This window comes from Balaenoptera borealis (assembly GCF_965194805.1).
Source record: "Balaenoptera borealis genome assembly, chromosome: 11".
NCBI lineage: Eukaryota > Metazoa > Chordata > Mammalia > Artiodactyla > Balaenopteridae > Balaenoptera > Balaenoptera borealis.
In genome coordinates, this window is record NC_138868.1 from 50,986,796 (window position 1) to 51,000,947 (window position 14,152).

A 14,152-nucleotide genomic window follows, 5' to 3' on the forward strand; every position below is an offset into this window, starting at 1 on the left:
AATGAAAGAGGGGACATCACTACAGAGCCAATGGACACTAAAAGGATAATAAAGGAATACTATGAACAACTCTATGACCACAAATTTGATAACCTAGATGAAATGGACCAATTCCTTCAAAGACACAATCGGTCAAAACTCACACAAGAAGACAGACAATCAGAATTGGCCTATATCTATTAAAGAAATTCATTGAATAATTAATAACCTTCCAAAGCAGAAAGTACCAGGCCCAGATGGGTTCACTGGTGAATTCTACCAAACATTTAAGGAAGAAATTATAGCAATTCTCTACAGTCTCTTTCAGAAGATAGAAGCAGAGTGAATACTTCCTAACTCATTCTGTGAGGTCAGCATTACCCTAATACCAAAACCAGACAAAGATATTATAAGACAACTATAGACCAATGTCTCTCATGAACATAGATGTAAAAATCATTAATAAAACATTAACAAATTGAATCCAGCAGTGTATAAAAAGGATCATACACCATGACCAGGTGGAATTTATCCTAGGTATGCAAACCTGGTTCAATATTTGAAAAATTAATTAATGTAATCTATCACATCAACAGATTAAAGAAGAAAAATTACATGAACATATCTATATATGCAGAAAAATCATTTGACAAAATCCAACACCCATTCAAGATAAAAATTTCTCATTAAACTAGGAATATAGGGGAACTTCCTCAACTTGATAAAGAATATCTACCCAAAACTTACAGCTAACATACTTACCTGGTGAGAAGCATGAAGTTTTCCACTAAGATCAGGAACAAGGCAAGGTTGTTCCCTCTGACCACTGCTTTTCAGCATCATACTGGAAGTCCTAGCTAACACAATAAGGCAAGAAAAGGAAATAAAATGAATATAGATTTGAAAGGAAGAAATAAAACCATCTTTGTTCACAGATGAAATGGTCATCTATAGAAAGGATCAACCAAAAACCTCCTAGTACTAATAAGCTATTATAGCAGGGTTGCAGGATATGCAGTTAATATACCAAAGTCAACTGCTTTCCTGTATACCAAGAATGAACAAATGGAATTTGCAATTAAAAGCACAATACCAGGGACTTCCCTGGTGGTACAGTCGTTAGAATTCACCTTCCAGTGCAGCGGGTGTGGGTTCGATCCCTGGTCGGGGAGCCGAGATCCTACGTGACTCGCAGCCAAAAAACCAAAACATAAAACAGAAGCAGTATGGCAACAAATTCAGTAAAGACTTTAAAAATGGTCCACATGAAAAAAAATCTTTTAAGAAACCCCACAATACCATTTACTTTAGCACAAATAAAAATAACATATGTAGATATAAATATAGCAAAATATGTACAAGACCTATATGAGGAAAACTGTAAAACTGATGAAAGATATCAAAGAAGAACTAAATGGAGAGATATTCCATGTCCATGTAAAGGAAGACTCAATGTTGTCAGGATGTCAGTTCTTCCCAACTTGATCTATAGATTCATTGCAATCCCAATCAAAATCCCAGCAAGGTATTTTATAGCTATCAGTAAACTGATTCTAAAGTTTATATGGAGAAGCAAAATACCTAGAATACCCAAATACAGTATTGAAGGAGAAGAACAAAATTGGAGGACTACTTACCCAACTTCAAAACTTACTATAAAGTTATAGTAATCAAGACACTGTGGTACTGGTGAAAGAATAGACAAATAGATCAGTGGAACAGAATGGAGAGCTCAGAGATAGACCTACGTAAATTTATTCAATTGATCTTTGACAAAGGGGTAAAGGCAATACAATGGAGCAAAGAGAGTCTGTCAACAAATGGTGCTAGAGCAATCAAGACATCCACAAGTAAAAAAAAAAAAAAAAAAAGGTTCTAGACACAGGCTTTATACCCGTCACAAAAGGTAACTTAAAATGGACCACAAACCTCAATGAGATCACAAAGCAAAACTATAAAACTCTTAGAAGATAACATAGGAGAAAATCTAGGTGACCTTGGGTTTGGCAATGACTTCTTAGATATAACATCAAAGGCATGATCCCTGAAAGAAAGAACTGATAAGCTAGACTTAATTAAAATTAAAAGGTCTGCTCTGCAAAAGAAACTGTCAGGAGAATGAAAGCACAAGCCACAAACTGGGAGAATATATTTGCAAAAGACCTATCAGATAAAGGATTGTTATCCAAAATATACAAAGAACTCTTTAAACTCACTAATAAGAAAACAACCTGATTAAAAGTGGGCTAGAGGGCTTCCCTGGTGGCGCAGTGGTTGAGAATCTGCCTGCCAATGCAGGGGACACAGGTTCGAGCCCTGGTCTGGGAAGATCCCACATGCTGTGGAGCAACTGGGCCCGTGAGCCACAATTACTGAGCCTGTGTGTCTGGAGCCTGTGCTCTGCAACAAGAGAGGCTGCGATAGTGAGAGGCCCGTGCACCACGATGAAGAGTGGCCCCCGCTTGCCACAACTAGAGAAAGCCCTCGCACAGAAACGAAGACCCAACACAGCCATAAAGAAATTAATTAATTAATTTAAAAAAAAAGTGGGCTAGACGGACTTGCCTGGTGGCGCAATGGTTAAGAATCCACGTGCCAGTGCAGGGGACATGGGTTTGATCCCTGGTCTGGGAAGATCTCACATGCCGTGGAGGAACTAAGCCCAAGCACCACAGCTACTGAGCCTGTCCTCTAGAGCCCAAGAGCCACAACTACTGAAGCCTGCGCACCTAGAGCCCGTGGTCCACAACACGAGAAGCCACTGCAGTGAGAAGCCCACACACTGCAACGAAGAGTAGCCCCTGCTCGCCGCAACTAGAGAAAGCCCGCACACAGCAACGAAGACCCGACAAATAAATAAATAAATAAATAAATAAATAAGGGGAAAAAAGTGGGCTAGAGACCTTAACATATAGCCCACCAAAGAAGATATATAGATGGCATATAAGTATATGGAAAGATGCCCCACATCATACGTAGGCAGGGAAATTCAAATTAAAATGAGATACCACTACACACCTATTAGAATGATCAAAATCTGAGACACTGACAATACCAAATGCTAGCAAGGATGTGGAGCAACAAGAACTCTCATTCATTGCTGGTGGGAATGCAAAATAATACAGCCACTTTGGAAGATAGTTTGGTGGTTTCTTGCAAAACTAAACATACTGTTACCAAATCCAGCAATTGTGCTCCTTAATATTTCCCCAAAGGAGCTGAAAACTTATGTCCACACAGAAACCTGCACACAGATGTTTATAGCAGCTTTATTCATAATTGCCAAAATTTGGAAGCCACCAAGATGCCTTTCAGTAGGTGAATGGATAAATAAACTGTGGTACATCCAGAGAATGGAATATTATTCAGTACTAAAAAGAAGTGAGCTATCAAGCCATAAAAAGAGATGGAGGAATATTAAATGCATATTACTAAGTGAAAGAAACCAATGTGAAAAGGCTACATACTATATGATTTCAACTATATGACGGTCTGGAAGAGGCAATACTATGGAGACAGTAAAAAGATCAGTGGTTGCTAGGGATTGGGGGGATGGAGAGATGAATAAGCAGGGCACAGAGAATTCTTAAGTCAGTGAAACTACTCTGTATGATACTCTAATGATGGATATGTGTCCATGAGGACATTGTATGTTTGTCCAAATCCATAGAATGTACATCAATAGTGAACTCTCAGGTAAACTATGGACTTTGGGTGATGGTATGTCAATGTAGGTGCTTCAGTTGGAACAAAGGTACTGCTCTGATGGGGATGTCAGTAATGAGGGAGGCTATGCATATTTGGGAGCAGGGTGCATATGGGAAATCTCTGTGCTTTCCACTCAATTTTGTTGTGAATCTAAAACTGCTGTAAAAAAACAAAAAAGTCTATTTTTTAAAAGTGGACAAAAAGGACAAAGGATCTGAATAAACTTTTCTCCAAAGAAGATATGTGAATGGCTAATAAGCATATGAAAAGGTGTTCAACATCATTATACATCAGGGAAATTCAAAATCATATTGATCTGCCATTTCACACCCATTAGGATGCTTTTTACCAAAAAGACAATAAGTGTTGTTGAAGATGTGGAGAAATTGGAACCCTCATACACTGCTGGTGGGAATGTAAGATGGTGCAGCTGCTGTGGAAAACAGTTTGGCAGTTCCTCAAAAGGTTAAGCATAGAGTTACATATGACTAGACAGTTCCACTACTAGATACATGCTCAAGAGAAATGAAAGCATGTCTACATGAAAACTTGTAAATGAATGTTCATAACAGCATTATTTGTAATAGCTCAAAACTCTAAAACAACCCAATTGTCCATCAACTGATGGATGGACAAAGAAAATGTCGTATATCCATACAATACAATATTATTTGGTAATAGAAAGGAATGAACTACAATACCTGCTGCAACACTGAAAACATGCTAAGTGAAAGAAGCCATTCACAAAAGACCACATATTGTATGATCTCGTTTATATGAAATGTCAAGAATAGGCAAATCTATAGATAGAGATCAAAAGTAAATCAGTGGTTCCTTGGGCTGGGGGGAGATTGGAGAGTGATGGCTGACTGGTATGTGGTTTCTTTTTGGGGTGGTAAAAATGTTCTAAATTTAAATAGTGGTGATGGTGGCACAACTCTGAATATACTAAAAGCACTGAATAGTACATTTTAAGTGGGTGAATTTTACGGTATGTGAATTAGATCTCAGTAAAGCTGTTGTTAAAAACAATTCAGGTGTATAGAGGTATATGACTGTAGGACAAATTGTGAATGTGAGTGCTGGGATGCAATAGCAATTTTTTTTTATGATAATCCTTTTATTTTATTTTTTTAACTTTTTATTTTATATTGGAGTATAGGTGATTACCAGTGTTGTATTTCAGGTGTACAGCAAGGTGATTGCAATAGCAATGCTTTTATGTGCATATGAATTACCTAGGTATCTTATTAAATGCAGATTCTGATTCAGGAGGTCTGGGATGGATTCTGAAGCATCTATTTCTTAAGCTCTCAGGGTGCTGATGCTTCTGGGCTGTGGATCATGCTCATCAAGGCAGTAAAGGATTTTTTTTTTTTTTTTCCCAGTGAATGGGGTCAGTCTAAAGAGCCTTTCTGGATCCAGGAGGATTTGTCTAGCATTTTGCATGAAAGCAGAATGTGGTTTGGTGGAAGAGAGGGGCTGAGGGGACAAAGTAACCAGCCTGTGTAATGACTCAGAGACCACAGAGTATCAGTATTTGTGGGGGATAGGAGGCCTGTTTGTGGTATTACACTGGTGGACCGTGCGTCTTTCACACCTGAGAAAATATCAGTCAACCGCAGATCATTTTCCATTTTTGTAAAGTTTTCCCTTGCCCTCTGCCTGACATTTTTGGTCTAACTTCTTTCAAATCTGGATCTAGGTAGATTGACATGACTAGAGACCTTGCAACATCCTAGGAGGGGAGTGATTGGTTGGCAAAAAGACATTCTGTGTATGGGTCTTAGGAGTGGGAAATGGGCCCATCAGTCAGTAATCTTGCCCTGAGAGCCTACCTAATTAGCTACCTGAGTTCTGGACAGGTCACGTTTGGACTGACTGGCTTCTTGGCCCCAGATGAATAAACTCATTAATGAGGGAGCAAATAAAGATGTATTTCCAGATGGTACAGGTTAATTATAGGTATAGCTTATAGCTTTCCTTGTTTTTCCACCTGAGCTAGAAGACTGATATGGATGTAATTTTAAAAATCTTTTCGTTCAGCATGCAAATATTAAAGCCAAATCATGTCTTTACTCAGCATTACTCCACTCTGGTGCTTGTACTACTCCACGAAGTGCTAAATGGTCCTCTAAGCACCAGGTCTAGTCTCAGCCTTAGTGCTTGCCCTTCTGAGCTGTTCCCTGAGCTCTGAAAGCATTACTGCCCTGTGCTTCACCAACATTCAGTTCCCTGGCCTCTCTGAGTACTTTTTAAAGTACACTCACTCTCCTAGGAAGAAAGGCAATGAAATTACTTGGTCACTTGGAATATACTTACCCTCACAGCACCACAATGAAGTCAGAAGACTTATTCTCTATTTTCCAGCGGGAGAAACAAAGGCACAGACAGTAGCATGCTTGACCACTATCTCATGGAGAGGCGTCCCCATGCCTGGTCTGGTTCTCTGGATCTTCCTTGTTTTCTCTTCAATGGACTTAACCTTGCTTCTTTGAACATATAGTTGTGTTGTTTTGTTTTGTTTTGACGTGTAGTTTTTTAAACATGATTTTCTGGGTGCCTCCAGAAAATGAATACTTCTTTCTCAGATGCTTATTAGGTATTTTTCAAGTGTTTGTTTACACTCCCACTTAAGCATCTCCAGGTGGGGTGCTGGTTTGTCAGCATACTTACTTATTACCCTGTTGGAGGGAATTCTGTTCAAATTCACAAGTACTCATTGAGTGCTTAACATACACTCAGCTCTGCTATTCTCCTTGAAAGACGAAAAAGCAGTGTATTCTCCTCGGCTCTGTGGGATCTTCTAGGATGGGAGCAAAATAGACATAAGCAGGACTTGGACTAGGGTGAAGCAAACAAGGCGCTGGGCGCAAACTTGAAGGAGGCACTCACTCTCAAGGTCATGCAAGTGCAGTGTCAGTACCTGAAAATGTGTGCCTTCTTAAATTTTGAGCTCTAGGTCCCTTGCTTGCACCACCCTGGTCCTGGCCCTGGATTTAAGAAGCAGTTAGGTCACTTGGAAAACATGTCTAAGATAACATAAGATTGTGTTCCTTAATTGTCTGCTCAGGTACCACCCAGCTGGGCCTTTCCATTTCCTGCATCTACTTGTCTCCTCTTGGAGGGGACCTCTGTCCTTCTGGGGAGATGAAGGACTGAGTCAGGTCACATGAATAAATTCTGTGAGGCAGTGTGAAGTAGGACGAGGAGGGTGGTTGACTTCATTACCCTGATTGGCTGGGGGAAGCCTTGGGATATTGTTTCTTCCCTCCCCTCCCCTGCCCTCTGTCTTCCCCTCTCCTTCCCTCTCCTCTCTTTGCCTCTTCTCCCCTCCCCTCTTTTCCTCCTCTACCCTCCTCTTTTCCTTCCCTCCCTCCCTCCCTCCTTCTCTCTCTCTCTTTCTTTCCCTCCCTCTCTCCCTCCCTCCCTCCCTCCCTCCCTCCCTTCCTTCCTTCCTTCCTTCCTTCCTTCCTTCCTTCCCTCCCCTGCCCTTCCCTTCCTTTCCTTCCTTCCTCAGCTGGGACATGTAGAAACCAGAAAGCCCTCTCTAAGCATTGGTGGACATTCCCAGTACACACACATAAAGGATGCATGGTAAATATGTACTGATTTTACTCAGTAGTAGTATGGAGTTCTGCCCATTTTACTTCAAACATCCCACTTAAGGTACTTTTCTGAAGTTATCAGAGGAACAGTGGGAAACTGGGCCTTGAACTTCATAAGTACTAAAGGAATATTTGTTGATTGATTCCTTTGTGTGATTATGAGGGCCTTTCTTCTGTATATCAAGGAGCATTTTCAGCTCAGTTCAGTATAAGAATGTATCGAGTGACTTATGTACTGAGGCTTTGGGTATGCTTCTGTATGGCTACAAGGAAGTAGAAGACTTGAGCTGTGATCTCAAAGAACTTAGTAGTATTCTAGAGCAGTGGTTTTTCAGCTGGGAGAATTTTTGTCCCCCAAGGGACATTTGATAATGTCTGTAGACTTTTTTGGTTTTATCTGTGGAGATGCTGCTGGCATCTAGTGGGTAGAGGCTAAGGATGCTGCTAAACATCCTACAGTGTACAGATCCCCACCCCCCCCGGAAAAAAAACAACCCAGAGAATCAGCCAACCCAGAATATCACTAGTGCCAAGGTTTAAGAAATCCTGCTCTAAAAGGATAAGACTAACAAATAGAACTGGAACTTTGAGGTTGGAAGGCCACACTGCTACTTTTTTTTTTTTTTTTTAACATCTTTATTGGAGTATAATTGCTTTACAATGGTGTGTTCGTTTCTGGTTTATAACAAAGTGAATCAGCTATACATATACATATATCTCCATATCTCTGCCCTCTTGCGTCTCCCTCCCATCCTCCCTATCCCACCCCTCTAGGTGGTCACAAAGAACTGAGCTGATCTCCCTGTACTAGGTGGCTGCTTCCCACTAGCTATCTGTTTTACATTTGGTAGTGTATATATGTCCATGCCACTCTCTCACTTCTTCCCAGCTTACCCTTCCCCCTCCCCGTGTCCTCAAGTCCATTCTCTACGTCTGTGTCTTTATTCCTGTCCTGCCCCTAGGTTCTTCAGAACCATTTTTGTTTGTTTGTTTGTTTGTTTTTAGATTCCATATATATTACACTGCTACTTAATAGCAGAGCAAGGACTTGGACTAGGGTGAAGCAAACAAGGCGCTGGGCGCAAACTTAAGCTTAGTTCACCCTAGTCCAATGGGGCCATTTAGAGTCAAATGGTATTATATGACAGAATATTTTATCTAGCTTCATGTCCCACAAATCCTAATTCATACTTTTAGCTCTAGCAGTGTGTGATCCTTGTATGTTGGGCAGGGACAGTTCTAAGACAGTAATGGATTTTTACGGTGGTGTCTTTCTACAGGTTGATATGTCAGACCTCTCTCCAGAGGAGCAATGGAGGTAAGTGTGACAGTGTGGGCCCATCATGGTGGGAACTATAGATTAATCCTACTAATAGAGTTGTATATCTACCCTTTTTGCTTCCTTTTCTGTGGCAGGCAGTGACCTATGACCAGCAGGACAGGTCATTTGAGATCTTTCCCAGTACTTGGGTCACTCCTGGGTAGCTCCCTCAGTCCTTGGGAGTAAATAGATTATTGCACCAAACCATCCATCTGGGTTTTGAATACTAGTTCTGCCATTTCCTAGCGTTGTGATCTTGGGCAAGTTACTTAACTTCACACTACCTTAGTTTTCCCAATTTGTAAAATGAGGATCATAACAGTTGTTGTGAAGATTAACAACACATTGTGTTGTGAAATTCTTAGAACAGTACCTGGCATGTGGTAAACTTCCAGTAAGTGTTACCTGCTTTAAGGATGATTATCATCATTAACATCATCATTATCCATGAAACAGGGCAGAGAGCTCTGTTTGAGAAAATGGGAGATGTGTCTTCTGATCTCAACTCTGCTACTAACTTGCTATGTAACCAGAGTGAGTCAACAAATATTTTATTGTCATTATTTCTCATTGGTAGAGGAGTTTCAAAAGTGCTTGCCCCACAAACTTTATAAGGTAGCTGACCAGTGAGCTGAAATCAACCAAGTAAAGTTTAATAGTGAGAAAAAAACACCTCGTTTAGATTAAAATTATTGATTATAAAAAATGTAGAATGGCAAAGATATCGACTCATACGACAGGCCCAGCAAGACTTTAGGTGACTTTAAGCTTAATATGCATCAGTTGTGTACCTGAGCTACCAAAATATTCTACAGTTTGAGAAGATGTTCATTGAAAATATACTACCTGCCTTAAGGGAAGTGACAGTGCTACTGTGTTCTGCTTTGCTGAGTCCACATTGATTTTGTTGTAAACACTGCATATGAAGAAGAGCTTTAGCTAGATATGTCTAGAAGAAAGCAATCAGGATTAATGGTCTTCACATTATGTTATATGCATCGTGTATAAAGATCTAGAACTGTTAACCTAAAAGGGCCCAGGAAAATGATGGTAGAAACAGGATTGGTTTTGTTTTTTTAAATAATATTATGATAAATATTTGAAGGGGCAGCGTTGGGAAAGAGAGAGTGGATATGTTCCAGAGTGTAGGATTAGGTCCAAAGGATTGAAGCTGTAGTAAGATAATTTTGTCTCATTATCAGAAACATTGTTAATAATCGTGGTATATTGTGAGGCACAGAGCTTCCTGCTTCTTAAAGCTTTGGAATTTTATTCCTTCATAAGCACATATGAGTTCCTACAATGTGTCAGACACTGCTGGTTCTAGAACAGATTATTTTAAGAGGCATGTATTCTCAGCCAGTGGAGGTATTCAAACAAAGGATTGCAAAAATAATTTTTGCGTTGAGTGGTAACTTGAGCTAGGTGACTTCTGGTTTTTCTCAGTCCTTTCTTTGATTTGTTGTTGTACACATCTATTCAGTTATATACTGTCTGAGAACAAGAAACTTATCTCTTATTACCTTTATAACTCCCCACAATCCTTGGGATTTTAAAATATCCTTTGCCCTTTTAGTTTAGCTTATCCTCACAACAACCCTATGAGGGAGGCAGAAAAGATAAGGACTCTTTTTGATGGATGAAGAAATTGTGATGTAGAGATGTAAATTTTCTTGGCTAAGACCACATAGGTTGTGTCTGAACCTAAGTTTCTGACTCCTACCCCTATTATATTTTGTCAGATTCTGTCACCTAGGATAAAGTTTTATGTAAGATGAACCCTTAGGTGCTGTGACTGCCAGGCTGACTGACATTTGGCTGCCCACCAAGTTTCCCCCCTCCTAACATTTTATTATGAAAAATCTCAAATATACAGAAAAGTTGAAAGAATTGTGCAGTGAACACCCTTGTACCCACCACCTAGATTCTACAACTAAGTTTTTGCTATATTTTATGATTTATCTATCCATAATGCATCCCACTGGGTTCTTCTTGCTTAGTCTCTCATTGCCCTTGGGAATTCCATGAAGATACCATTTATGTTGTCCTTTCCCTTTCTCCCTAATACCCCTGGGTATGGAGAACTTGCACAAAAGCTCCTGACTACAGGTTACATTTGTATTTAGTTTCCTAATTCCTTCTTTATTCCTCTCCCTTGGCTGTAGGAGTGACTTTTCTTTCCTGTTCTCAGAGGAAGCTTTTTGCCTGTACTGGCCAAGGGAATCACTTGCTGCCAATCCTCAGGACCAGAGAATGCCAGCATTTAAACTCTTAGATTAAATAAGAGTTTCCAGTTGTACTCTCCTTGAGCCCTTGAAGAGTCTATTTACCTGTGGATACTGATAATGAAGTCACTGTTGGAATAGTGTAAAATTGAAGCACTACTGAAGTTCAGATTTTTCAGGCTTTAGTCTTTAGGATCTCTGGTCCTGGCAGAGGTGGGTAGGACAAATAAAGCAAGACTTTAACCCTGGAATTAGCACATATTTTCAGTATTACTCCTTTATTGGTGTCATAAATATCATTGAATAAGAGTATGAGCCTTTATGGCTGTGACCTCTCTGGGTTACTTTCTTCTTCCAGTGACAGGTTGAAATAGGACTGAAATGGAAAGGTATCAGCTGTTTTTAACATTGGGGGCGGGCAGCAGACCACCCACCTTTAACCCCAATACCTAACCTTGGTGACTAGGGCCCATAGGACCCCTGTTCTATCCCAAAATGCCTGTCTTCTAGGGCATGTGTGTTTCTAGCCCCTATTTCGTACAGTACAAGAGTGTGTTCTACGCTATGGACCAGTGAGATATCCCTGGAAAGCACTGCTCCTTTACTGCCACACCATCCCTGACCTAGCTCACCCCATCTGTTTGGCTTTCAGGGTCGAGCACGCACGCATGCATGCCAAGCACCGCGGCCACGAAGCCATGCACGCTGAAATGGTCCTCATCCTCATCGCTACCTTGGTGGTGGCCCAGCTGCTCCTGGTACAGTGGAAACAGAGGCACCCCCGCTCCTACAATGTAAGCCACTTTGCTCATTTTTTTGTTTGCCAGTCATCAAGAGACCCTTCTTAAGTATTCTAGGGTCAGCCTAACCCAGGCCACATGTAGGCAAGGAATAGATAATAATACTAAACTGTATGTGTGAATGGTGAATAGTGTATGTTGGGTGTGTGTTTAAGGGACAGGCGATTCAGATTGTGAAAACTGGGAAAGAACCTGAATGTACTTTCATGGCCAGAAAAGGTAGATCCTTCCTTTTAACATTTTGGGATAGATTCATGAAGGAGCTGTTCATTAGGAACTATTCAGATAGAGGGAGAGATGATCACTTGATTGGGAAGACCAAGCCTCCAATGAATCTTTAGATTAATATTTTGAAAATGCAGTAATAAAGAGGAGGCAATGTAGCAGGTGGTAAGAAGGCAGGGTCAGAGTTAGAGAGACCTAAAAAGGCAGTTATAGAGGAAATAAGGAACAAAAACATATAAAATGTACAGAAAACATACAGCTAAATGGCAGAAGTAAATCCTTCCTTATTAGTAATTACTTTAAATGTAAATGGATTAAATTCTCCTATTAAAAAGCAGAGATTGTTAGATTGATTTAAAAAACCACATTATCCATGTTTATACTGTCTATAAGATACTCACTTTAGATATAAAGAAACAAGAGATAAAAGTAAAAGGATGGGGCTTCGCTGGTGGTGCAGTGGTTAAGAATCTGCCTGCCAATGCAGGGGACATGGGTTCGATCCCTGGTCTGGGAAGATCCCACTAAGCCCATGCGCCCCCAACTACTGAGCCTGCGCTCTAGAGCCCGTGAGCCAACTACTGAGCCAGCGAGCCACAACTACTGAAGCCCGCACGCCTAGAGCCCATGCTCCGCAACAAGAGAAGCCACCACAACGAAGAGTAGCCCCGCTCGCTGCAAATAGAGAAAGCCCGCAAACAGCAACAAAGACCCAATGCAACCAAAGATAGATAAATACATAAATATTAAAAAAAAAAAAAAGTAAAAGGATGGAAAAAGATATTTCAGGCAAATGATAACCAAGAAAGAGCTGGTGGCTCTTAAATGTCAGACAAAATAGCCTTTAAATCAAAAAAGGTTACAAGAGATAAAGAAGGACATTACATATTGATAAAAGGTTCACTGCAGCCAGAAGATATAACAGTTATAAACATATATGTACCTAACAAAGGAACCCCCAAATATGTGAAGCAAAAATTGACAAAATTGAAGGAAGAAACAGATGGTTCTACAATAATAGTTGGAGAGTTCAGTACCCCACTTTCAATAATGGATAGAATAACCAGGTAGATCAACAGGTAAAAGAGGACTTGAACAACATTATAAACCAATTAGACGTAACAGACATATACAGCATACTCCACCCAACAACAGCAGAATACATGTTCTTCTCAAGTGTACATGGCCCATTCTCCAGGATAGACTATATGTTGGACCACAAAATAAGCTTCAGTAAATTAAAAAACATTGAAATCATAGATGCAACTACTCTGGCTTAGGACACGGCAGGTAGTATACTGGATTCTTTTACAACTATTATCTTAGAAGTATTTAACCTTTTCAAGTATAACCGTTTTTTAACATAAAAAACTTGGCAAACATCCATGTGATAATAGTTGTACTTTGAAAGAATACATAAACACATATAGTAGTAACAATAGCTAACATTTATTGAATTTTTACTATGCCAGTCACTGTTCTAAGCACTTTACATATATAACTCATTTAATCCTCACAGTAACCCAATAAATACTGTTTTCTCCAATTACAGATGAGGAACTGAGGCAGAAAGGCTAAGTAACTTGCTCCACTGGTAAAATCATTATTTGAACCAAGACAATTTTACTCCAGGGCTTTTAGTCTTAATCCCTAAATGATTCTTTTTCTCTAGTATGTGCTTCTTCAGACCTCTTGTAATAGGGCCAAAGATGCCCAGAGGTCTGTAGCCCACAGGATGGGAACTGCTACACTATCTCATTTAACCCTCCTAATAGCCCATGAGGTAAGTACTATGAACAAACTGAGGCCCAGAGAGTTCAGGCATGAAGGGGATACTAATAGAGCCGGGATTTGAACCCAAGTCTTCTGTTTCATATTTCATAATTTCTACTATACCATATGGTGCTTCTGGAAAGGATTTTCCATCAAGGGAACCAAGGGATAATATGGAGCATAGGCAGAAGAGAGACTAATCTTTGCCCTTGAGCTGGCACTTGTTCCAGACATTAATGGCCTATAGCCACTTCATGTGTTGTCATGCACCGCAAGTAGAGACATCTGTACCTTCAGGTCATAGTGCATGGAATGACCACATGGCACCAAGGCTTTTTGAACTAGGCACCATCCAGCAGGCTGAGCCATCTGGGGTGGGGCTTCATATCTGGACCCTGCTCGTGCTTCACCCTGCCATCTGAGATAAGTCACTTGTTTTTCAGTGTATGCTTATAGTACCTGTTCTATAAAATGGGGATTTATCAGGATGGTTTAATTGAGCATGGAAAATAC

The 14,152-nt window shown here is 40.2% G+C and overlaps 1 protein-coding gene across 4 annotated transcripts in view; it reads left to right on the forward strand.

Moving 5' to 3' along the window:
- RNF121 (ring finger protein 121) overlaps positions 1 to 14,152 on the forward strand; it is an 84,762-nt gene that overhangs the window by 25,863 nt on the left and 44,747 nt on the right. For 3 of the 4 annotated variants that reach the window (XM_082340366.1, XM_082340367.1, XM_082340369.1), the window contains exons 2-3: positions 8,576 to 8,613; positions 11,494 to 11,635. In XM_082340366.1, coding sequence (XP_082196492.1) covers positions 8,576 to 8,613; positions 11,494 to 11,635 — 180 coding nt within the window. Of the gene's footprint in view, positions 1 to 8,575; positions 8,614 to 11,493; positions 11,636 to 14,152 lie in introns of those variants that run through there. The other variant, XM_082340368.1, reaches the window with a different exon arrangement.